Source organism: Octopus sinensis, linkage group LG4 (assembly GCF_006345805.1).
Source record: "Octopus sinensis linkage group LG4, ASM634580v1, whole genome shotgun sequence".
Classification (NCBI taxonomy): Eukaryota; Metazoa; Mollusca; class Cephalopoda; order Octopoda; family Octopodidae; genus Octopus; species Octopus sinensis.
The window spans coordinates 66,013,960-66,041,046 of NC_043000.1; the positions used below are offsets into that span (position 1 = coordinate 66,013,960).

General features: G+C 33.4%; 1 protein-coding gene across 3 annotated transcripts; it reads left to right on the forward strand.

The window, feature by feature from the left end:
- Nucleotides 1–422: 422 nt before the first annotated feature.
- On the forward strand, nucleotides 423–26,120 carry LOC115210682. Of its 3 annotated transcripts, none has more exons than XM_029779356.2 (2): nucleotides 423–555; nucleotides 19,197–26,120. In XM_029779356.2, exon 2 carries the CDS (start codon nucleotides 19,222–19,224, stop codon nucleotides 24,424–24,426), a length of 5,205 nt encoding a protein of 1,734 aa, XP_029635216.1. In that variant the 5' UTR covers nucleotides 423–555; nucleotides 19,197–19,221; the 3' UTR covers nucleotides 24,427–26,120. The 3 variants fall into 3 exon arrangements, with proteins under 3 accessions (XP_029635216.1, XP_029635215.1, XP_029635217.1); XM_029779355.2 differs by lacking the exon at nucleotides 423–555 and adding an exon at nucleotides 601–966; XM_029779357.2 differs by lacking the exon at nucleotides 423–555 and adding an exon at nucleotides 2,425–2,781.
- Nucleotides 26,121–27,087: the final 967 nt, after the last annotated feature.

Below are 27,087 nucleotides of genomic sequence, written 5' to 3' on the forward strand. Positions count from 1 at the left end.
GTTTCTGTCAAATCTATTGAAAATAACGTATCTAATAGAGACTGTCCAGAATCGAAAGGCAGCTAGTGGTTGTAAAAATTCATTCATTCCATTTTCCCTTGTAGTAATTGGCACTAGAAAGGGTATCCAAGTGCAACGGGCACAGCAAATTGTGAAGCACTGATCAATTTGCGTATGTTTGTTTGTGTGTGTGTGTGTGTGTGTGTGTACATATACACATACACACATACATATGTAAATACGACTAAATCATTTTTCATTATTTATGTAAAAATGTATGTATATATGAAAAGAGAGACAGCTATAACGAAAATATGCGTTTCAATGTTTCCATAGTTGTGTGTATGCATATATACATTTATATATATACATACGAGTATATATAGATGTAAACAGATTTCTGTTTATTGTTTCTGTAAAATGTGTGAGACCGGAAGCGAAAAATGATAACGTGACCTCTACTTGACACATACTTTATCAGCGTAGCAGTTTTCAGTATTTTCACTATTGGACTATTCAATTCAATTATATTTCCTTAAAAACTAGTGAATTAAGGTAAGAAAATATAAAATAAAATATTAATTTACATGTAATTTACCTATATATTGCGAAGTATATTAACAGTAGTAAAGCTAAACCTGTGTACGTGTTAGTAATATACAATTCTGACTACCGGCGCCATCGTGCGTTTACTTAAGCCGATGATACACTCATACGGGACTATAACAGATGACACACAATTTAACAGTTCCAACAAATAATTATCCGCTGATGTGTAACTGCTGTGTGTTCAATTTCCTATAGTTCTACTACTATCACAGACCGTATAATAATAATAATGTGCTTTTGTCGATGATAACAAAACAAAGCATGAAAGCAACGTCTCTCATTTTGTGTATGTTTCAGTCTGCTAAAAGTAAACTAATCTATTGAAAGATAAATAATAACAACCTAGATGACTAAATCGTAAGTATCCTCTCGGTTCACCTCAAAATTAATCAGTCTATTTACACAAATTGTGTGTTTTAATTAGAAACCAGCAATAGATAGTGTGTTACTGATATTTTATTTTACTTTTTAAACGATGCTTTTTTTTTTTTAATTTGAACTTTTATATTTCATAAGGTGCATCGCCATACAAAGGATTTATTTTGCATTTTGTTTGTCACTGCTATTAAAGTTGTAAGCAAAGACACGCGTATTTATAATCAAAACTGATTTAACTAGGTGTGTGTGTTTGTCTTTCGGGATGTTACTTTTTATATTTTCCTTCCTTGTCTTCCTATATTTTCATTCCTGACAACACAATTCGATCCAAAAGTTTTATATGTATGTATGTATATATAAATACTTTTTATGGAATTTTGTTTTACTGCAGAAATGTTTTTAAAGAGAAACTTTTTCTGGATTGAATTAATTATAGATTTAATTTTATCATTTATTTTAATAGTCTGAGTAAGCATATACGTGTATAGATAGGTTAGATTGTTTGCTAATATGATCAGTTTATACGTTGTTGGCTACGGACGTGTTCGACATAACAAATATGGCGGAGCTAAGCTTGCAACTCACTGATGGGCTACATTCTTTTACTTCAATCTCAACCACTAATAAACATTCTCTAGAATAACACCACAGAAAAAAAGTTTCTATCTTTTTGTATAGAAAATAGAGCAATTTGTGCAAATTCTGAGGTAATGAAATTGATGCAATAATTACTGCAGCGAAATATAAATTCCGTGCAGAAGCTATCTAAACTAAATTTAATCAACTAACACTATTTCTTTTAAGATATTTTCATATAATTTTTTTTCTTAGATAGAAAATAAACATTCTCTATCAATTTACTCTTGATTTTGCATAGTTTTAAAGCAATGTCCAACCAAAGGCTACTATAAATCTTACCAGCGAATCTCGTATTCTGTGTGAAACTATTATTTACCTTCTGCACTCTCGGAACAAATTCTCTTCTAGTCTTTTCTTCTTTCACTCAACTTCTCATAACTTGATAGTTTTTGTTCTTTAATCTAATAATATTAATGTGAATTAAGTTCGGTTTTACAGTATTGTATTTTGTCTGTCCTCAAGAGAATTGTTGCTAGACTGTCATTAAAAAAAAAAAATAATAACATTTGGCACGCCAGGGTCACTTCTGTTTCAGCAGGTCCCCTAATAAAAAGCGTTCCAGCTCTGAACATATTTTTGTATATCAAAGACTACATCATCAATTGTATCATTTCGTTCTAAGACGGTAGCGTATGCTCTAACAGAGGGACTTGGCTGCCATTTCTAGCAGATCGAAACAACTAGAGACTCCCGTGTTCTAGTTGTCTCCAATATAGGTGTTGGATATCAAATAAGCAAATAATTTTTCGTAATGGTAAATAATTTTGCAGTTCTTATTCGTTTTAAAGTCTATTCTTTTAGATTACAATACTTTATTAAATTTAGTTTGTTTTTTCTATTATTGTACAAAAATACGATACAGAATAAGTAGACTACTCCCGAGTTGCCGAATCAAAACAAAAATGTCCATTAATATACAAGTTTGTAAAACAATAAACCATTAAAAGATCAAGAGGCCTGTAAACTTGATAGAAAATTCCAAAGTATAACATAGTTTTGCTTAGTTTACAATATAGGATATAAATAAGAATGAATTATTCGAAGTGAGCAAGAGATGCAGGAAAAAGACAATATTTTAAACTTTTTGTTACGTGTAAATTTTCTGACCAACTGAATTTACCAACCACAACTAATTGGGCACTTTCTAATTTAACGGTAATATTTTTTCTTCTATATATAATTCCATTTGCATCTTGGATGCTTGCTTCATCGTACGAATGTTAGTAATTTCTTGTTTGCCTTTTTACGTGAACCTTCAGTCTACCACTTAATTTGTTTCCCTAATTGCCAAACTTTTGCAGGAATGGTCATTATACTTTGCTGTATTCAAATAGGTCGGTGTTATTTCTAAGTTAAGCATTGCCTTTATTTTTATTCAGCGCTTGTGTTCCGTGTGTTGCTGTTTTGTACGTCTTTAGGCCTACAACTAAAGTATGAGTGTGTGTACGTGCGTACATATCTATCAGTATATGTGCGGTGTGTGTGGCTATCGACCAGACTATCGGATGTTATATACTGCTGGTCACAATGCGCTACCAATTCTTCCTTGATAGCGCCCTTCTTTTCCAACTCGGCCCAAATCGTTTAGTTAAATCGTCTTCCCATGTATATATGTATAATTATTTATATCATTTGATTGAACGCCACGCATCCATTTCCAAGTATATTTGTGTGTATGTATATATATATATATACACCAATTCTGATATGATACGTCAGTTGTGCTTCCAGTATTTTTCATAGTAGTCCTCATTCAGCAACACTGCCAAAGTGGTACATAGTGGTACAATCTTTAGCATGTTTCCTCTGTTACAAGTACGTGAAACCCTCGGCTCCTTTCTGTCTTTATTAATGCTTGTATCTAGCTATTTGGCGTGCTCGTTTGAAGGACTTTCTTTGTATTCTAGATTGTTTATGTTTCTTCGGAGTTTCGGAATTGATGTCCTTCCTTTTCCTGCATGGAGACAGAAAAGATTGCATGATTGAGTGGGCTTAGATGTAAAAAAAAAATGGAATTTTTTAAAAGCATTTACACAGTCGCATCTACCGTTATTATGACACAGGTATATATATACAGAGGATGGGGAGCTACTCATTACCTTCCTCATCAGATATGGGACAGATGTTCCAAAACTCCGCCTTTCTTATTACAAATATTAAGTTAATATTTTTTAACTTCAGGTCAGCCTTCATCGAACAGAACTATAATCAAGGTCGTTCCTGCCTTGACCATTTAATCTTTCTACATTATCCAGTAATACCTTCACTTTTAAAACAGATTTGGGGAGAATTTGGTTGCTATTTCTAGCAAGTTGAGTAACCTTGTAAGACACACCCCCTCTTCGTTAGCTCGACAGCTATATTGTTCTCTGCATTATACGAAGGGGAACAATTGATTCTGGATTATGAACTTTACAGCCAGGCTAAGTTTTCGGACAAGTAACTGGAATAATGGAACAGTTTTGGAATTATTTTTATGCTATATGTATTGAAAAGTTCCTCGTAGCAGAAAGTCAAAACAATAAGCATTTGGAACCAGATTTCAAATGAAACACACTCATTGGTGTATCAGTTTAAGTTATACTATAGCCCCGGGCCGACTAAAGCCTTGTGAATGGATTTGGAAGATGGAAACTGAAAGAAGCCAGTGTCGGTTTGTTTATGTCGTCGTAAACTAGCGTTTCGTTAAAAGATACCAATAAAATAAGTACTAGAATTGATTTGTTCGACCAAAAGCCTTCAAGTCGAAGTGGGTGTAAATCATAGAAAACGAAGATAAATTTTGATTTGGAAAAAAATGTCACAGGAAAAAATATTCTTACGACATAAACGATACTTAAAGTAATTAGATAAATATATGAACTTTTATTAACTGACATTACATGCTACATGAGTTGTGTACAATAACAACACAATTTATATAATGCTTATTTACACGTTTGTGAAAACAAAAAAAAAAATATTAAATCACTCTCGTATTGAAGTTTCCTGCGACTTTTTTTTTTATTGGATTCTACTGTACACAGGCTTGTCCCATCGATTTATTTTCATTATCGTAATACTTTCGTTCTTTAAATATGCAGTCGCAGCAAGTATGCACCAAACCATATATACGTGTATGTGCTTTGATGTACACTTGCTTGTACACACACATACATACATGCAAGTGTGGCTGTGCTGTAAGAAACTTGCTTCCCAACCACATGGTTCTGGGTTCATTCCTGCGCTGACCAAGTCTTTGTGAATGGATTTGGTATATGGAAACTAAAAGAATCCCATCGCTCATATATAATATATGTATCGATTTATATATATATGTATGCATGTGTGTGTGTGTTGTATTTGTCTCCCACCACCACTAACAGATGTTTCTTTTCATCCTCATAATTTAGTTGTTTGGCAAATAAAACCGATAGTATGAGTACCTAAGTACCAGACTTTAAAAATCAGTACTGGAGTCAATTTGTTCAACAACTAAACTCTTCATGGTGGTGTCCCAGCACAATTATTGAAACAAGTATATATATATATTGCCATCTTCCTCTGGCCCCTGTGCCGGTGGCACATAAAAAGCACCCACTACACTCATGGAGTGGTTGGCGTTAGGAAGGGCATCTAGCTGTAGAAACACTGCCAGATCAGACTGGAGCCTGGTGCAGCCTCTTGGCTTCTCAGACCCCAGTCATTGTCCAACCCATGCTAGCATGGAAAACGGACGTTAAACGATAATAAGTATATATATATATATAATATATATATATATATATATATATATATATATATATATATATGGCTGTGCTATAAAAAGCGTACTTCCCTAGCACATGGTTCTAGGTTCATTCCTCAGAAAGAGAGAGATAGCCATTCGTTATAATCACAGGTAACATAATGAAGATGTTGGTATAGAAATTATTAGGCTTCAAACATTATTTTAAATCAAACCTCCACATATTGTTACCGAAACTTTCAAGTAAACTGCTACACAACTACTGCATTCCTTACAGAGTTAAAAAAATTAAAATGCCATTAACAACGGAGATGTGATATGTGTGTGTAAATGTATAATACATACACATGTCCAAGTGGTTAAGTAGTTCACTTTGCAATTGTGAGATTTTGGGTTAAGTCATGATGTGTGGCATCTTAAGCAAGTGTATCTTGATGTAACCCTGGGCCGACTTGTGCCTTACAAATGAAATTGCATAATCAAAACTTGTTTGGGAGCGCTCCAGATTGACTGCAACCATAATTCAAAGCACACATATCTATGGAATATTCAGCCACTCTGCTGCTAATTCAGTGAATGTTCTATGCCATTCATAGGCCAGTTCTTTCACTTGTCATTGACCCAAAAGGAGATCCTTTATATATATATATATATGTAAAGTTTACAATTACACTTATTTACTGTTGGTTATTACTGTTCAGTCCCAACATCCAAATGTGACCCAGCAGACTCTTTTAATTAAAGGATTCCAACCATGATCGTCTCTTCTATTACTTAGCCATAATATATCTAGAATTATATTATCTAATACGTCTTTTGTGTATTTAACTCTTTATCATTTAAATTGGCTGTAATCCAGCCCAAATAGTCTGCCTCTTTTTTGTTCAAACTGGCCAGATCTGGCCTCTTGTATCTAGTCTACAATGTAATTCTAAAAATAACAATCATATCATTGAAATTCTGAAGCATTTGAGATAGTGAGTGATTAGTTCAAACTAATGTGAATAAATAAGCATTGCATTTGACAAAATAACCTGATTGCTAAAGGGTTAAGACAGAAGAAAATTAGGTTACTATTTCTAGCAGGTCTAGATCAGACATGGGTAATCTTTTTACATAAGGTTCATCAGGCAAGCCACACTACTAAAAAAATTTCTTGGGAATTTTTCATTGTCATACCCATTCAGTAAGCCCTACATAACTAGTGCAAAGGCTCTCTCATTAGTTCTTTGGGTACGTAAATGCTGTTATTGCATTCTGTATACCTGTCCCCCATTACACACATACCTGAGCCTTTTTTGTAGTTAACCAGCTATAAATGAGGGCATCAATTGAATTTGGAGGTTTTAAAAGATGAATGCAAATCAAGGGACTGGCATTTACAGTAGTGCTTTTTGAAAAAAAAATAATAATTATAAATTTGGTGAGGTTTAGTAAAATAGCTAATTTCTGCATAATTCAGCTGAAAAACCTTCTTACATAAAATCACATTGAAGTTTTAACTTAGATGTGAACACATTAAAATAAGTGATTCTGTGTTATAGAAATCAAGAGATCTCAGGTGGTTTTGATATCAAAGGGTTCGATAGATACATGAAAATTTAACCACCATCATCATATCCACTCACAAGATCTTAGTTGGCCTGGGGCTACAGTAGAAGACATTTGCCCTAGGTTCCACAGAGTGGGACTTTGTGGCACCTGGGGCAACTGTTTAAAATTTACAATGGGGAAAATTAGATTTGACCTTAGAAAGATTAATAGTCATGAAGTGACCCAAGATGAAAAAAAAATGGAGGTTTGAAATATAAATACACAATTGCAGATGTGAAACCAATTATCATAATCTCAATGAAATAAATACTGAAGAATTAGTTCTATTGAGGAATAACATATGAACAGGAAGCAATAAGATATAAAGTAGAAATTCTGAAAACCCTCCCCTCAAATTGAATTAGAATAAATGCATGTGCAAAGATATACCTGAAATGCTCTATTTGTATTTCATTAAGAGAAACAGCCAAGGACTTGTCCATTAATGATTTTGTTGACATAAATAGGAAAATAACTGTAGATTAAATCATTAATGATATATATCAAAAACTTTTCTTGCAAGCTGCTTGGCAGTCTCACTGGTGATGATGGCACGTAAAACACCCAGTACACTCGGTAAAATAAGGCTGAGCAACCAGCCATAGAAACCATGCTAGAAGTGAGAACCCAACACAGTTCCCTGACCTTTCAGATCCTGTCAAATCGGAATGGAATATAGACACAAAATGAGGATGATGTCAGTGTATAATTATGTTGCTATCCAAATCATGAGTAATACCTTGATTGTACTTATATCTTCATTTGATCATTAAAGCTTTGATTTAATTGTAGAATTCAATGGAAAACTTTAAGCAAAACCAATGACAATCAGAATTGAAGTAGACTCCTTGAATTTTACAGTATGAAGTGATGATTATTGATCTTTTAATACAAATTGTTTTAGATACCTTACTATTGGTTTATCATATAGAGTGTATTGAAATGATAATTAAAACAGCTGTGTCTTAGAATACTAAGTATAGTTAAATACTGGTGAGTACAATTAGTGTAAAAATTATTGAGATAATTGTTCACAAGTATGGCTGTGTTGTAAAGCAGTTCATTTTCAAACCTTATGGTTCTGGATTCATTTTCTGTGTGTACTTTAGGCAAGTATTTTCTACTATAATGCTGGTTTAACCAATACCTTGTGTGTGGAATTTGGTAGACAAAAACTGCAGAATCTCATATGTGTATCTGTTTCTTGACTGTGTTTGTTTATATTGGTTTTAAAACAAGCAGTCTATGTTACCACTTTATGTCCCTTAATGATTTGACAAGCAGAAGTTAATAAAATAAGCACCAGACTGAGGTATATATAGATATTGAAGTCAGTGTTCCAATGTGGCTATGACTGAAACCAGCAAAAGATATTGTGAGGAATTGAAATTTGGATTGCTGAATCCTCATATTAACAAGACTTCAAAGCAGAATGTTTCACTTGTCAAATAAGTATATTTAGACACACTTCAATTATGGCAGCTGTATTATATTGAAATCTGAGTTCTCAGTAAATGATACATGTTTTAATTTGTGTTTGTGGTTGTTAGTTTCTGTTGTGAGTCTTTTCATATAATGAAAACTTTCAAGCATGACAATTTCATTTTCACATCATGTACTACTATTGACTTTCTTTTACTGTTATTTTCTTTCACTTTCAATCGGAACTGTTATTCTGTTCTGAGTTTTATTTAAGAGTTTTGATTTTTCCCTCTTTCCAATTGCTCTTTTCACCTAAGTTTGCCTTAATTGACAAGCCTAAAATACATATAACTCTAGTGGAACCAGTTGGTAGCTTGGATAGAAAACCCTGTACATAGTGTCTGTATCATCTAAAATCAACTTTGTCTTCCATCCCAGTAGAGATAAATGTACCAGTTGATAGCATCAACTCACACTTTCTCCTCAAAATTGCTAGTCTTGTGCCAAAATTAGAATTATCATCATCATCATCACTGTCATTGTACCATTGCAAGCAAATAGATTGTTAATTCCCTTCCATCATTTGGGCATATTGAGTGAAAAACCTTTTTTCTATTGAATTATGAAGACATTTGATACTTCTCATCAATAATGGATGTAAGATATTGAAAAGGAATCTCACACTTGTATTACTTTTAAATGTTCTTTCACATATAAATAAGAACTTTCACACAAATTTATGCAGTTAATGAAGTGAGATCTATTTGCTGCACAGCAAATACTATATTTACTGAAACAGAAATTAAACTTGACCCTAGTTTTTCATGGGCAACAGATCAACAATGTTGGTCAAGGGATTATCCTATGTCTAAATGTTATGGTAAAAAATGAATTTTCTCTCTGTGTTTTTGATATACATTTCACAAAGATATTGGGTTATGGATCTCTTTGGTCCATTATCAAAAAGGTGTTGCAATTACTGTGGTGTATAATTAGGGGGATACAAAATATAGCATTTCTTACATAAACTAGACCATATGCATTTACCTGTACTTGTTGCTTCATCAGCCTACATTTCATACATGTACGTATAATTGTGAAGCAGTGTACCAGTGTTGTCAGTTAAGTTACAAAAGGTAACAATTACTGGTCCCTGTTTCTAACACTCTAATGGAAATGCTGTATAAAAGTCAAGTCAAAATTTGTTCACAGTTTCACTTGGTAGGGCAGCTGATATTAGTTCCTGTACAACACTCCTGGAATACAGTCTGTCATTTTGTGAAAAAAAGACCTCCTAGGAGAAACATCAATTGTACAGCAATATAAGCAACAAGAGAATTTGGTGTTTAGATGAATTTGTGAGAGACTAAAGAAATTTGTCAGACTTTAGATAATATGATCAACAATCTCTGAGAATAGAAGTTCAACCTTACAATTTCAGATGAAAGTTGTTGAGAAGGTACTTGGAAAACATTAAGATGAAAAAAATATGTACCTCATGGAGCCTCTGAACTATATGCATAAGTAATCAGAAAAGGGTAGAATTTTAGATTTTAGGGCAAATTTTAGCAGGGCACAGAGCTTATGAGGTAAGATGGCACAAAAGTTGTCTGCTGATCCAAATAGTATGTTACTTCTATTTCCTTAATTTGCTATCAGAAATCAGAAGGAAAGTTAGAGATAATCATACAGAGAAAAAGGGGATGAAACCTGTTAATCTTGACATACAAAGAGATGATCTGCAAACTAAATAGGAAATATTACTGATGAAAACTATTGAGCATGAGAAAATAAGATTTCCTGTAGTTCCTTCATTTGTAGCAAATGGTACTGATGGAAAACACAAAAAAGTAGTCAGATGGTTATTTTTCAGAGAAAACTATTCCAAAAAGAATTGTATGTAATCAACCACAAGACTCAATGGATGAACATGGATTGAAGAAGTTTGGCATTTACAACTTGGACTATGAAAGGAAGGAGAAGGTTTGTTCACCTGAAATAAGTTTAGATCACATGTAGTGAAGAGTATTTCTGTTAAAGTCTGACTGCAAAATACTTACATAGGGGCAACACTTAGTAGACTTGTGAGTATTTTACAACAGTTTACTGTTGATGTAAATAAACCATTTGAGGACATGGTGAAAACAAAATTAAGTAACTGGATTCATGATGAAGGGTAAAATCCTACATGGAAAGGAGGCACTATGCACATTCCATCACTATCTTTAATCTATGAAAGGAAATTATAAGTTGACATTATTATAAAATCTTTCAAGAAAGAGAATTTTGAATGCATTTGATGGGACAGAAGATAAATACACATGAGATGATGATGAAAGTCCTAGCATTGATACCACTCTCCGTGATGATTATAACTTATTCTGAGCTGAAGATGATGAACAATGTGATTTTGGAGGATTTTAATGAACTTATCTATTTGAAATCTTTATGGTTTGCAATTAATTTGTTATTTAAGCTCAAATTGAATTTCTACTTCAGTTCTGTATGTATAAATTATCGTTATTAATCATTTTCATTTTAATATTTATAACCTTAATCCTTTTCGCATGTAAACTGGCCATATCCAGCTAAAATATTCTACCTGTTTTATGTTCAAACTAGCCATATCTGGCCTCTCACACCAACCTTACAATATCATTCTAAAAGTTAAGAGTTACCTCATCAGAATCTCAAAACATGATTAATTCAAAACAATGTGAATAAATAAGCATTACTTTTGACAGAATGATGTGAATGCTAAAGGGTTAAACTATCAGGCTGAGTAGAAAGTAAGCAATGTTTTGAAGCATGAAATTCATCACAATATATTTCAACGATGTGGAAATTTTATTCATCAAAATAAGCACCATTACAATCAACATATTTTTGCCAATGAGTTACAAGTTTGTTTATTCCAGTAACATAAAAATCTGGAGTTCTCGAACTGAAGAACTCTTAGAACACACTTTCAGCGTCAATTTGATTTCTGAACTCCTTCTCTCACAGGGAACCATCAAAGTGCTTGGAAAAGTGATAGTCAGTAAGAGAAAGGTCTGAGGAATAAGCTGGGTGGGGAAGAACTTCATAGCCAAGTTCCCTCAATTTCTTGAGTATCATTAGTGAAACATGATCGAGAATGATTGGCCCTCTTCTGTTGACCAGTCTGGGGTGGAGGAGTAGCAGTTTTTCATTCATTTTGGCAATTTTATGGCAATATGTTTCTTCAGTAATGGTTTTTTTGAGTTTTAAGAAGTTATAGTGGATGAGTCCAGCAGTACACCATCAAACCATTGCAAAGAATGTTTTTTTATTGTACAGAATCCATTTTTCATTGCAAGCTACAATATGATCGAGAAATGGATCAATCTGATTACAGAGAAGTAACGAGCAAATTGCATATCTGCACATTTTCTGATTTTCATTCAAATTGTGTGGTACCCATTTGTCGAGCGCTTTTGATTTTCCAATCACATGCAAATAGTTGCAGGCAGTTTTTTTTAGCTAACTTGAAGTTCTTTTGCCAGTTCTCATGGTTTTATGAGGATCTTTCTCAATGATGGTCTTTGATTGTCATCAATGACAGATGGGTATCCACTATGCTCATGATCTTCAAGGCTCAGATCTCCACTGTGAAATAGTTTAAACAATTTTCTAACTGACCATTCACTGGTCAATTCCCCACCAAACATTTCATTGATATCACAAGCAGTTTCAACTGCTTTACATCCCTTTTTGAAGTTGAATTGCAAAATTGCTTGAATATCACACTTTGATAGTTCCATTTCAGATGATTGTATTAACAGTGAAAAAAATATCAATGTTAATTTATTGATGCATTTGAGCAAGTCTGTGTCTGTATTATCAGACAATTGCAAAAGAAATGTTTTTAAAAAATTCAAAATTCTGCAAAAATCCAATACAAATTCTTCATGGTTGAAAACATTGCTTACTTTTTACTCAACCTGATAGATTGAATTACCTAATTAGAAATTTAAAAAATTGTGTGATGAATGTGATTATTATGAAGGTTAAGAAACAATAGTAGATGCCTGTAAGTATTGATAAGAGCTACAGGGCTATTTTAACTTGGCGGAATGTGTGTTGGTGCATATACTGAATAATTGGTAGTACTTTTTGGGGGTGGGGGTGTCTTTTGTTTCTCTTCCTCATTTACTTAAGAGGACATTAGGAGCTCTGCTGCTAACTGATATTATACCTTAAATTGTACTTTGAATGTCAGCTCCTCATAAGTAATATCCATCTAATAGTTGAAATTTAGCCTGGAAATTCTGGTCTGAAAATTTTGAATAAACGATACCAAGAAGTTTGACATAGGTAAAAAAAGTCATATTCATCTTAGCAATGTTGTCAGCTCTAAACTGGAGGCTATTTCTAGGAAGTTTATTTCATTTATCTTTTCATATTCTTTTTTTATATTTCTGTACTAGTTTGAGCCTCTTATCCATGCACATGTTTGGAAATTAGTATCTTATAAATTTAAGAGTTTTAGATGTTTATAATTCTTTGATATAATATAATTTTCAATTTACTTTGTTTTTGTTTGAGGGCATATTGGTAGTGGGAGACCTGAAACAGTAACTGGAGGTGGAGTGAATGACAATCAGAGACATTAAATATAGCTAAGAGAAAGTGAAAACTTCCAGTTTCCAAGAAAACAATTCTTTCAAAGAGCAAAAGATCACCAAGTATATTTAATCTCTCACACACAATACATTTATATATATATATATATATATATATATATGAATACTATTGCATTAGAAAATTAAATAATTTATAAACACAATTTCTTGCAAAAATCCAGGTCTAACACAAGGGAAGTAACAAGGTATTCTTATTAGTTACCTCCCATGATCTGTGTATTTATTTTGAAATCCTGTTCAGTCTCATGTATTCTCATCCAAAGTGGAGGTGAGTACCAACACTTCCGTGCGGTATACCTGAATGATTGTGAAGATCTCTTGGTTACAGTGTTGAGCGCCCATTCTCACTGTTAGATATTTGTATAAATGTGTGTATCTGTGTCTCCTTGATATCATGCAACAGTTGTTAATGAGCATTACTCATGCAATATTGTTAATTTTCAATCCTCCATAAAAACATGTCTGGACATGAGAAATATTACCTTGCTTGGAAATAGAAGAGAGTTGACTGCATAGGCATTGGTCATAGAAAATTTGCCTAAACAAATTCCAACTGACCAATGCAAGTAGGGAAATATGGACATCAAAATGATTGTACATATAATTAAATGCCATGTTCCATGTTGGCATGGGTTGAACAGGTTGATAGGATCTGATTGATCCGAGGTCTGCATCATGCTCCAGTGTCCACTCCAACATAATTTCTATGGCTGGATGCCCTTCTTAATGCCAACCACTTTAGAGTTTGTACGGGGTGCTTTTTTCATGCCACCAGCACTGTTGGAATTGCCTAGTTACCCACATAACTATGAATTCCAAGGGAGAAAGGGTCAGAACTTGTAAATTTTAATGACTGGTATGCTCATTTAAATCATAATCTTCATTTAGTTGATAAAAAATTTTCATAAAGTGATTATGTATTTAAAAATAATCAAATTATTTTCCAATTAGCAATTTCATTGTTTTGCTTTTTTATTTTTCATTTGAAGCTTGGTTAATTCATTTGCATTTGTTGTTTTTACATCTCTCCTAAAACTACAGCCTATGATCAAGTCATTCCATCTACAACAATTTGGTGTTCTTTTTGTACTCAGTGTTTCTAAGACAACTACATTGTGCAATATGACCCTCTTCTTTTATTATAACAATATGATATGAGGGAGAGTTAACTGTTATTTATACCAAGTCAGATTAATCACATAGATATTTCTTCCTTATTACTTCAGTGACAAATTTGTTTCATCTCCATAGATGACCAATTCTTCTTCTATATTTTAATGAAATTAAAAAATAAACACCCGAGTTGAATATCTTTTACTTGTTTCAGTCATTAGACTGCAACTCTGCTGGAGCACAATCTTGAAGAACTTTAGTCAAATGAATCAACCCCAATACTTTTTATTTTTGTAAAGCCTGGTACTTATCAGTTTCTTTTTGCCAAACTGCTAAGTTACAGGGACGTAAACATACCAACAAGTGGTGGTGAGAGACAAATACATACACAAAGACACAAACACACACACACACAACCGACTTCTTTCAGTTTCTGTCTACCAAATCCACTTACAAAGTTTTGGTTGGTGCAAGGCTATTGTTGAAGAGACTTGTACAAGGTGTCATGCAGTGGGACTGAACCCCAAACCATATGGCTGGAAAGTAAACTTCTCACCATGCAACCACACCTGCACCTGTATCGATAGGTTTCACTCTGTATATTTTCAGTCATTTTCCAAATGTCATATTTTTTACATTTGTTTTATTGAAGTGACAATAGATTCATCATCATCATTTAACATGCACTTTTCCATGGATCGCTTGTATGAAGATGCTACTCATTTACAACTGTCCTGTGATGTCTAGACAAGGGTGAACACACACACATATATTCATACATATGTATGTATATATACACACAGTAGGTTGTTTTCAGTTTTCATCTATCAAATCCTCATGTTCTTTCGTTGATCCTGGCCTATTGTAGAAGACACTTGCCTAAGATTCCACACAGTGGAACTGAACCCAAGATCATATGGTTAGGAAGCAAGCATCTTAACCATGCAGCCTTGCCTGTGTCTATTAGCAAAATGCATCAGGCTAAAAGCTTTTCAGTATTTAGTTTTATATCATTGAATTCTTAGTTTGAACTCAGATGGTACTGATTTTGTTTTTCATCTGAGTGTGATAAAATAACACCAGTCATGCTCTAGAGTTTGTATTTGTTGGTTGTTTGTAAATACTGTGGTGTATATCTTCTGAGACTATTCTGTTACTTGTTTGCAAATGCTTCATCAGCACAGTAGTTTTTATTAGATACAAGAATCTAGGGATATGTTTTGGGTTTGTTTTTAGCAATCACAGGTTTGTTGGTACTGAAAATTTAGATAGTGGTCTTTTAATTTTTACTTTACTGAAATTATAATGCTTGTCTCAGTTCATTGCAATAATAATAGTATATGGAAGAGATGTTGAGATAGCATTTCTTTCTCTCTGAATAGCATGGAGTTGACTTGTTCCAGTAGAGCCAAGTCCTCCTTCTGATACTGTTAGAGAATGAAGGTGTGTTCTCAGCATCTCTAAGCCAAAATGAGTTTTAATGGTACTACTTTTAGAGCTTTGTTCTGAAAATTAACAATTATTAATAAAAATGGCAAATCTATTGTTGTACTTTCCAACTGTTCTTATTAGAAATTAAGTTTTACATAATGGTAACTTTTCTGCATTATACTGTCAAATGGTATGTTTTATGAGATTTGTGTCTCTGTGTAGCTTTTGAAAACAGTTATTACTCTGTAATTAACTGAATTGCAAATAATAGTAAACTAAAGTGAACAACTGTTCATTCTACCTACCCTGGCTTCAGAAACATAAACCACAATTGTTGTTATTGAGTTGATCCAGGGTAGCCAATCCAGCATGCTTGATGTTTTATGCTTCCCTCATTTTACTAAGCAACAGCTGGTTTTGCTAAGTTTTTTTGTAAATGTTATAGCCACTTCACTGTGTGACTTTTCATTTTGTATGTCCATAGGCTTTGACAGGTCTGTAGTATTTCTTAATTCTTTAGTATTTTTATTTTATTTTTTTATTTTATATTACAAACGCTACAATATAATTTACTGTTTATACTACTGTACCCAAACAAATACTTCAGCTTTATTTATGTTTCAATAAAGTTTCGAAGAACATCAACAAATTAAACTTATTGAACCAATTAACTAGACTTTAAATTCACTTGTGTATACAGCATTAGTTTCTTTCTTTCTGGTGAAGGGTAAAAGTTTACATAAAGAGTATTTGTTTAGATATTGAAAGTGAATCTGTAAGTCAATAAAAAGTGAAAACCAACTAGAAATTAAATCCATTTCTTTTTTGTAGTTGTCATGATATAGTTTATCACTACTTTTCAGTTCTGATAATATTCACTTTAACATTAATATATTTGCTGTTGCAGCAAAAGCTTCAAACTCTTCCTTATCATTTGTTTCAATGAAAGTAAATATTCTTAACTAATTCAGTCGACTTACTTTTTGGGAACCATATCTAGTTTTCTTCTTATGACCTATAATCTCAACACTAAAATGAATTTTGAAAAATGTGAGCCCAAAGGAAGTTATAAGCCATCTGTTAGTAACTAAACTGGTGTCAACTACAGTTATACGGTGGGGGTTCTCACTTCATCAAATTTTTTATATATATATAAATTTTGTTCATACAATATAAAATGTAGACATTGTAAATAATCATACAAGTACAGAAATTAAAAATGTGCTAATTAGATTATTATGATCACCAATATAAAGGGCCAAATGATTTTTTTCTTTTGTTGGTTTCTTGCTGTTGTACTACAGGAATGTGGAAGGAGAAAGAGTGGTCAGAGTAATGGACTGAGAATGGGAAAGTCAATGGTCATTACACACACACACACACCTAATGTAGAATTAAACAATATAAAGAAAGGGAAAGAGTAGTAAGAAAAGTTGTGCCAGTAAATTGAGGGGCAAAACATTCTGAATAGAATAAAATAAAGGCAGAGAAGATGTGTAAAAAGATTGGTCAGATAAAAGAAGACAAGGATAAGGGTGGGTTAAATGGTCATTATAGTAGAGAAGTTAGAGGGAAAATAGTAATAGATGAAGAGAGATATAAACATAGTAATTAATGGCTGTGTTGACAAGCAGTCAATCTGCTGACATGCACATCCAAGCAAGCAGATGCTATATTTTCATTAAGTTGATGATAATGAAAATTTGCATTTGCAGCTCTGAGAGTAGATCCAAAAATTGGGGCTATGCAATTTAAGGAAAACTTATGGAAATTGGCATCTTCATAAAGAATGTATCCAAAAAATTATTGCATTTACTAATTTTACATTTCCCCACCCCCAAAATCCCATACTGTATGTGGCCTACTCTCTGTAAACCCTCAGTCTCCAGATGTAATATAACTGCCAGTCCTACATGTAAATATTGCCATCAGCAAGGTTCTTGGTTAATATAGTAAATTCCTTATTCACTCAAGTTTGGACAAAATAGCCACAAACTTCCCAATGTCTGTTGAGATAGTTGAATACAGTTTACATAGACTCTACTGGAGTGTTATCCAAGCTTGGACTCATCATCTGAAGATGGGTAGTAAATGCAGAAAACAGAAACCTTTAACCCTTCAGCATTCAAACTGGCCAAATCTGGATTCTCACTTATATCTAACAATGTTATTCAAAACTTAAGCAATCACATCATTGAAAGCTCAAAGCTTCATGATTAATTCAAATCAATGTGAATGAATATGTATTATGTTTGACAGAGTAATCTGAATGCTAAAGGGTTAGGTATCTTAACTGAAATTTGTCTTTGTTCTGAACCTTGTGAAATTAGTTTCATATGTGAACTGGTTGGTTTAGAAATATCCTCATTGGACAAACCAAAGACATTATGCATTAAATTTCAAACAATGTTAGAATAAGAATGCAGCTTTGCTTAGTAACATTACAGAAACAATTTTAGTTGTAGTTGAAAAGTCAAGAGTGCAAAACAGAACAGTGTAACAATGTTAGTTAATGAAAACTTGCTTATAACTTGGTTGCCCTGATTTGGATGCAATCTAAAATGATTGTGTGTGTGTGTTTATTTAAGAATTAATCCATTTTAGAATGTTATGGAATCTGTATAAGAGGATATGATTAGTAGAGTTAACAGCTATCAAGTGATTAATGTACAGAAGGTGAGATTGTGCAAGATATAACCAAACATTGAGACACTGCAGACTTGTTAGGATGGTAGTCTCGCAAGAAATTTCCTATCAAAGGGATAACATTCTTTACTAGAAGGTGGTTTTTATGCTGATATCATGGGCAACATGTTTGCTTTTGTTGAAATCTCGAAACAAGATGTGATATAAGAAAGTAAATATCAAGTAGATCTAGCTTTATGAAAAATGTATTAGTCATTGCTGAGTAAGCAAATAAATGAAGTGTAATAAAAGATTTTACTTCAAGGATTTTGGAAGTGGAAGGATATCTGGTAAGGTTGCCATTTTTGAGAATGAGACTCATTGTCTTGTATTTCCACAACTAGGGATAGATATCCTAGAAAGAGAGAGGGATTTGGTGAGGATAGAAGGCAGCTTCATATCATTTTTTTTCTAGTATGATGGTAGCAGAAACGTTTTCAGGATTGATCAACTTGATGAGCTTTAATTAATAACAGGACTCGCTCCTATGTGACCACTGTATCCATGTAGTATTCAGTTTGAGATGGTGAATCCATGGAGAGTTTTATTGTTTGTGTTGAATGGGTTTAGGTGCTAACCCAGTGGTAGATACAGGATTTTTGTCCATGGAAATATTGTTTACAGAGCCAACTTGTTAATAGCAATCTTCTTAGCAAAAGAGATACAATCAGGGAAAGCTTGCAGGTTCAACTCTCAATTTGGCAGTGATTAGACAAATTTATGGTATAAGAAACTGTGATAACAGTTTGAAGGTTGTCTTTGAAAATGAGAAATAGTGCTGCTAAGACAGTCGATCAGTCAACTCAACAAGGAGATCAATCTGTCGGCAGCTCTCCACTAAATTCTTATATTCTATCCTATGTTATTGTTAGAGCTTTTAAAATCTATTTACAAATGCAAAGTTTTTTAATCATTCTTTTTTTTTTTTTTTCCAGGTCTCTGTGATGCTATAAAGCTAAAATGGAGCAAAATTCAAGCGATCCTGCTACAAATGTCAAGCCTCGGCGTGGGAGACCAAAGAAAAGTGAAAATGATAAGAATAAACATCACCACATTCGCCTTAGAAAGTCAAAACCCAGAGCAGTAAAAGTTATAGCACCAGCAGAGCCATTTATTCGTGTTAAAAAAACTTCAACTATTACAAAGACAAATCTCAAGTCACAGTCAGATGCTACACAGACAGGCTTATCTATTTCATCTCCAGCTGAGCCCCATACACCAGCAGCTATTAAATCAAATATTCACTCCCTAATCACTATCACTTCCCCAACAAATGGAACTAAGAAGCTACTGTTAGTAACAGACAAAACTTATCCACCTGACTTCCATTCTGTAAAAATTAACTGCAATGCATCTAATGTAACATCAAGTACAACAACAACAACAACAACCACCACATCAGTTGCTGATAACAATCAAATTTTATATCAGATTTCCAATAATAAACCTGGAATGGTTATATTAACTACTGGTTCACAAACACAATCTAAAATGCAACCTAAACAATATTTGCTCATTCCAACATCTGGTACAAGCGATTTATCTCTAATAAATCCCTCTCTAACAGCTATTTCATCAAGTCAAAACAAGCTAATTGCTTCTCAGGCAGCTAACCCAGCTGATCGAATTAATCAGTCAGTAACATCTAATTCATCACCCCTTCATGATAAGATACTAGTCAAATCAGATTTGTCTGACTCTGATAAACTCTCTGGTGCACCTCTCCCAACAGCCGCCAAAATGACTGTACCAAATAAAGTAGGGAATTTGCAAGAAACAAATGTGCATGTGAGAAAGCATGTCTCTATTTTACCAAAATCTGCAGAGAATGCAAGTGACTATGCTACTCAGTGTGCTAAACTGAGAGAATCTGTAGAGAACATCAGGGGAAATAGAGATATTACTGGAACATCAGAAAATTCTAAAATTATTACTGGTAGTTGTAACTTAAAGACTGCCTGTTTAACACAGAAATGTGCTCCTTCAACTCTTGTAAACAATGGTATGAATTGTTCTCTATCTGAAAACAATGGTTCAAATCAACTAAAATGTAACTTTTCTTCTGTGGACAATGCTAAAACCTCGTTAAATTCACCAACAGTGCCTCATACATCTTCTGGGTTAAGTTTTAGTAAGAGTGAATCCATTTCTCAAAAAAAGGTCGATCCTAAACGACCTTATGGTCCACGGGCCAGGAAATCCTTTCCAAAAGTATATGATATACCTGCTTCCATAAAATCTACTGTTCCTTTCTCTCCAGTGCAATTAACGAGTACTTCACGATCATTGTGGAGCATGGCACCCTCCAATTCCAAAATGAACTCCAGTTCCATCCCAGCTTATTCTTTGCATTCCCCATCCCAAGAGTTTATTTCACAGACTAGTTTTATATCAGACCACCATCCAGTTCCAATTAGTATTGCAGATTATAAACAAACTTTATCAAATATTTTACCACACAGGAATGTAAGTATTAATCAGAACACTCTAGAGATTTGCACTGATTCTAATAAAGGCCCAATTCTTTCTCGGGACATGAAAATACCTCCAGTACCTTCTAAACGTCAGATATATTCTTCTCCCCCAAAGCTAACGATTGCACCAGGTTTTTCCTCTGTTAAATCAAAACAAAAAAATTCAAATAAAAAGAAAAAATCCCCTTCAAACCTTCTAGTAATAAAAGAACGAGAAGAATTCTTTGATGATTGTACACCAACAAACGTTCCTGGAGATATGAGTCCTCCTAAACTTGAACGAGAAGATGGATATGGTTTTGTACAAAATGATCCCTATCCACCCAACTTACAACCTCAGTATCAAACAAACACACAGTTATCATCTACATTGCTTCAAAATCACACAGACAATATGGCACCATCATTACCAGACCGTTCAAGATATGCAGCAGGGCTTAAAAAGAATCGAAAATTGTCTTTCGGTAAATTATTTAGCTGTATGTTGGCTAAGTCATCCAAATATAAAAAATCTATAAACCACTATACTATTTTATTTGAAATAGCTCGAAGTATTCACTGCTGTGTTGTATTGTCAGAACTTGGTTACTGTGGCTCTGTAGATTTAAAAGATCTTCCATATAGACTTGTCACGTCTATAAAATGTTCAAAAAGATGCAGGCAGCAGTTCATGAAAACAGCATCAAGTGTTGGGTCCTTACCTTTGTTTAAGCGTCCTTCTAATGGACCATTAATAAAAGATGATAATCAAATGATCAAAACTGAAAAACCAGCTTCTCTACACACCAGTAACTTAGATTACCCAACTGAATTTAGTGATAAAAACATTATACAGTCAGATACTCTTCAAATGAAACATTTTTCAGGGAATTATGTTTCTTTGTTAAAGCAACCAGAACTGAGAAGTGAAAGCTTTATTCATGCTCCTGTGATGAAACCACAATTTTATGGCAATCCAGGTGTGCCAAATTCTTCCCAGACTTTAAATACTCATTCTCAAACTCTAGATACAGAACATAATTATTTTAAATTATCTAATGACAAACTAACAGCAAATTATACAAACTCATATGCAGATATAAACAAGGAAAGCTTGCCAATTTTCAATAATAATTGTGGTAATGAAAGTGTGCCAAATTCACTGAACACATTTTCAAAAGCACCAAATAATGCTGCTTTGAGTTCCAAAGCAGCAATATCAAATACTGGTGCCTTGATAACACCACTGCCACCATCACCACTACCACCACCACCATTTTCTACTGAAAACAGCATTATTGGTAAACTAAAATATGAAATAGTTCCAAAAGAAAAATTTCTCTCTATGAATTGCAGTTCTAATATGATTCCAGTTACAAAGAATCAGAATGATGCTTGTAAAAATGGAATTCTCAAAGGCAACTCCAATAATCAATTGGTTCCTAATCCAAAGAATTTGGGATATAAAAATGCAGAAGGTTTAGAGAAAACAACTATTTCACAGCAAAGGAATATTTCTTGTCTAACAAAAAGTCCTGAACAGTTACTGTTACCATCAAAAAGTGAGATTATCATAAAAAAGAAAAAGTTTGGGAAAAATAAAATTGAGAGAAAACGGAAAACTTTTGATGAGAAAATGCAGCTGTTAAAAGAAAATGAGTGTTTTATGAATAACACCATTAACTCAGCTTTAACAAATAATGTAATGTCAAAATTAACCATTAAGAAAAATATTAAGAAACAGTCTAATTATGAACATGCTCCTTCTTTAGAAGAAGTGAAATCTTTTTATAATGAACCAACTACTACTGATCGTGTTGTTATGCTTGATCCCAATGACCGGCTAATCACACGAAAAAAGTCAGAGAAAGAAAAAAAAGTTCCTAAGAAAAGGGGACGCCCTCCTAAAGACCGTTCTTTCAAGCTTTCAGAGAAACCATGTGTAAAAACTCAGTTTGGTAAGCGTTTGTTAAAAAGAAAATATAAAAAGGCTAAGCTCCAAAAGGTAAAGACTTCTGGTTCAATGAATTCATTGATCATAGAAATCCAAGAGAAACTCACTCGAAATCAGGGAAACATATCAAAAGATATTAAACCAGTTCTTCAGTGCCCAAAGAAATTGAATATTCAAAATATCATTGATGCTATTTATATGGCATCATCACGTAAGAAAAAAGTTCGGCTAAGTTTGAGTTCTTCAAAGTTAAATAGTGTTTGTAAGAAACCTGTCAATTGGAAAAAAATAGCTCGGCAGCCTTTTAAAAATCACGACTTTACTGAAAATAGTTTTGATATAAAATCTAAGACTGCCAGAAAACTTATATCAACAACTGTGAGTAACTGCAGTTCAAATCCAAATTTTGTAACTTGTAAAACTGAATTGAAAGATACACTGGATATAAAAAACATTTGCACTGATTTAATTAATACCCAGAAAATAAATGAATACCAAACCTCTTTGAATAACTTCTCCACACTAAATAATTCTTCAACAACTGTTTCTCGTCCTCCTGGCCGTAAAAGAGGGCGTCCAGCAAAATTAAAAGTACGACCAGTTTCTGGGACTCTAAATTATGACCATACTTATCAGACTGGAACACCTCCCTGTGATAATAGTCTCTTGAAAAATTCTTCTGCAGTAGCCAAACACAACATTCTGCAAGCATCAAAAAAATCTTTCAGGAGAAGAAAATCCTCAAAACGACGTGGTAAATATTGTTTATCTACACAGACAACCAGACTAACTGGAATGGATACTAAGGTCCCTTCCCATAATTCAGTATCACTCATGGATGATCATTCCAGTAATTTACAAACAGATATGGGAGCTACAGAAGAAATCAAATTACCATGCTTGAGAAAGAAAAGAAAAATCGTAGCTCAAAATAAAGCATGGAAAAAAAGGAAGAAAACTTCTAAGATTCATTCTAAACACTCAAATGATGTTCTTGAACGACAAGTTCTTAAGTGTCCATGTGGCACAGATGGAGAAAATATTACCAATGAAACAAAATTACCTCTTACAACGGGTTCTCTCCTTTCATGCAGTAATATGATAAAGGAATGTGTTAGAGATAATATAGATGAGGACAAAATTATAAAGGAACCATCAGTAGATTATGATGATGTTCTCTCAGAAAATAATATATTTAAGAAACATGATTGTAAAAAGACCTTTGATAATGTAACAGAGCTCCCACCGAGCTCACCTGTACCCATTTTAGTTAATAATAGTTCAGATGTAATAAAATTGGTCCCCTCAAAATCCGTATCCTTACAACAACCACTTTCACCATCCTTAGACTCTACAGAATGTGATAATTTTTCTGAATCAAATATGTCACCTTTTTCTAAAACAAGCCAGGCTTCTATGTATTCTCAAGATGACTTAGAACAAACTTTTGCTTCGAGTGATGTGACAGAAGTCTGTCATCCTTGTGGTACTTCCCCAGATGATACTGAAACTAGCCCCAAATTTTCTCTTTCTCAGCCTTCTCCTGTAAATCTTTCAGCAAATGACAATTCATTCACAATACAACCTAAGTATTCCGAAACTGATCAAGAAGCAAATATTACTCGTACACACCATAGTGCCTTACTGAATAAGTTTAATGTGGGACTCACCCCGGAATTAGCTCGAATCCAACGTCTTAAAGACAAATTGGAGCAACAGAAAAAAACAATAGATATAGTTAAACAAAAATTAAGTTAAATATAAAGTATAAACAATATTCATAATTGTTTTTCATTTCTCAGCTCATAAGACAAAATTACCAATGCAACTATCATTTAATGTAATTATAATGGTTTATATCAAACCATAAATAATAAATTTAACTTTTTTTTTTAAAAAAAAAAAACCAAAGGTTGAAGGTAACTTGGCTTTCTTGTCATCATCATGTTTTTGTTGTTGCTGTTGTTTTGTTATCATTATAAAGGTGGTGGATTGGCATATCAAACTAAATAGCTTTCATATGTTTAGTTCTGCTCCTCTGCATTCTGAGTTCAAACCTATCAGAGTCAACTTAGCCTTTCATGATTCTAAAATTGATATGCACCTATTTATGTGCTGGGTTACAAATTTGTGGCCTTGTGCCAATGAAAGAAATCATCATCATCCTTGTCTTTATCATCAGCATCATCATCATCATCATGGTGGAGGCAGCTGAGTTGATAGTCTATATGTCTTACAGTATATAGTTTTGTTTCTTTCAATTCCTAGCTCCTTTCCTACCAGGATCAACTTCGCTTTTCCTCCCCACTGGATTGACAAAATAAGTAACTCATAATATACTGGATTCTATTTAATCAGCTCTTTTCCCTTGCAAAAGTTATCCTTGTGTTCAGTCAAAAGATAACACTTGTTATTTTCTAAGTTGTCAGAAGCAGTAGAGCAACATACTAAGTATCTTCATTTACTTACATAGCACTAAGTAAGAATATACCCTGGACAACTACTACAAATTTGTATTCTGTGACCAATTTGAAATAAAGCACTATCAGGATTGGTAGATCAGTGAATAAAATACCTCATGGTATTTACTTAGGTATCTTTTTGTTTTGAGTTCAAATCCTGCCAGGTTCATTTATTGCTCTAGTAGCTGCGAGGAAGTCGACTTTTGTGCTTCACATTATTTAGTTCAGTAGAGGGGGTTAATTAGATTCATTAGAACATCAAACAGAAGTTTTGTGTTATTTGTTCTGGGTTTTCGCATTCTGAGTTCAAATCCCACCGAGACTAACTTTGCCTTGTATCCCTCCAGGATCAATAAAATAAAGTACCTATCAAGTACTTGAGTCAATATAATTGACTGTCTCTCCTCCAATTCCTGACCTTGGTCCTATGTTAGAAATTGTTTAGTTCATTGTCCTAGGTTTCTCTGTTCAGATCCCATCAGCATTGGTTATGCCTCTCATCTCTAGTGTAAATTTGATTCCGGCTGTATATCCTCCATTTATATATCATTGGTTTGGTTCGCAGTCATAGGAAGTTATTTTTATTTTGTAAAGGCTGAGTGGTATAACATAGAGGTAAGCTTTTTAGTATTGATCCATAACCTGGTTTAAATCCTAGTCAGGGCTGTTTCACTTCATTTACATTGCTAATGCTTTTGGGAAAGGCATACATTATACAAGTTTCCCCACTCTAAAATTCTCAGGCTTTAAAACAATGTAAGAAATTATTACTAATAAAGAAGTCATCATTATCTTCATCAATATTTTATTATTAGCATTACTACTATTACTACTACTTATTATCCTCTTACTTCCATGTATTTATTTGCACAATTAAAATTACTTTCAAAATCTTTTCAATTTACATGTATGATTTTAATGAAAAGATTTACACATTCTTCAGAATCATCAGAAAACAACTTCTTCAATTACATTTTATTCAATAAATTTTATCAAATTACAGTTGATCATCATATAATTTTCTGTTTGATTTATTTCAAATTGTCTTTGTAAAAATTAAGATCATCTATCCAAAAATATCTCTCTCATATTGAAAATTAGAAAACAACATAACTCAGCAAATTGAATTCTTATTTTGTGAAATGAAATTTCCTAAATTTTTATTTTTAATTCCTTTTCAACCTGTAGGCACAGACATGGCCTTGGGTTCAGTCCCACTGCATGGCACCTTGGGCAAGTGTCTTCTGCTATAGCCCCTGACTGACCAAAGCTTTGTAAATGGATTCAGAAGATGCAACCTGAAAGAAGCCCATCATGTGTAGATATATGTGTGCGTCTTTGTGTTTGTCCCTTCCCACCACTTGACAACTGTTGGTTTGTTTATATCCCTGTAACTTAGCTCTTCGGCAAAAGTGGCTGATAGAATTAATACCAAACTTCAAATAAAATTACAACTGTTATTGATTTATTTGACTAAACCCTTCAAGTCAGTGCTCCTGCATGACCTCAGTCCAGTGACTGCAACAAGTATAAGATAAAGCATCAGACATTTATCTTATAGTGGTAATAACATACTAATTGCAAATTAGCAGCAAGTGTAAACCTTACCATTTTTTTAAACCAGCAAGTGTACAGTATTTTAAATTTACCTAATGAATCTCTCATTAATGCATCTGTAAGTATGGTGAAATGTTTGCTGATGAGGTCATAATAATGCTGAAATATGTTTGAATTATACAGTTCTTTATTTAAGAGATGAGGAATTATGTACATTAATTTACGTATGCCCACTGGCATAGTGGTTAAGAGCGCAGGTTACTAACCCCAAGATTCCAAGTTAGATTCCAGGCAGTGACCTGAATAATAATAACATTGAAAAATACCTTAGGAATGTGAACCCAGTTTCGAAATTTCCCCAAGACACCTGATGAAGGCTGGAGGTTATATCAGCCGAAAC

Coding starts and splice junctions, on each gene's coding strand:
- LOC115210682 (XM_029779356.2), top strand. CDS start 19,222: ATGGAGCAAAATTCAAGCGATCCTGCTACAAATGTCAAGCCTCGGCGT.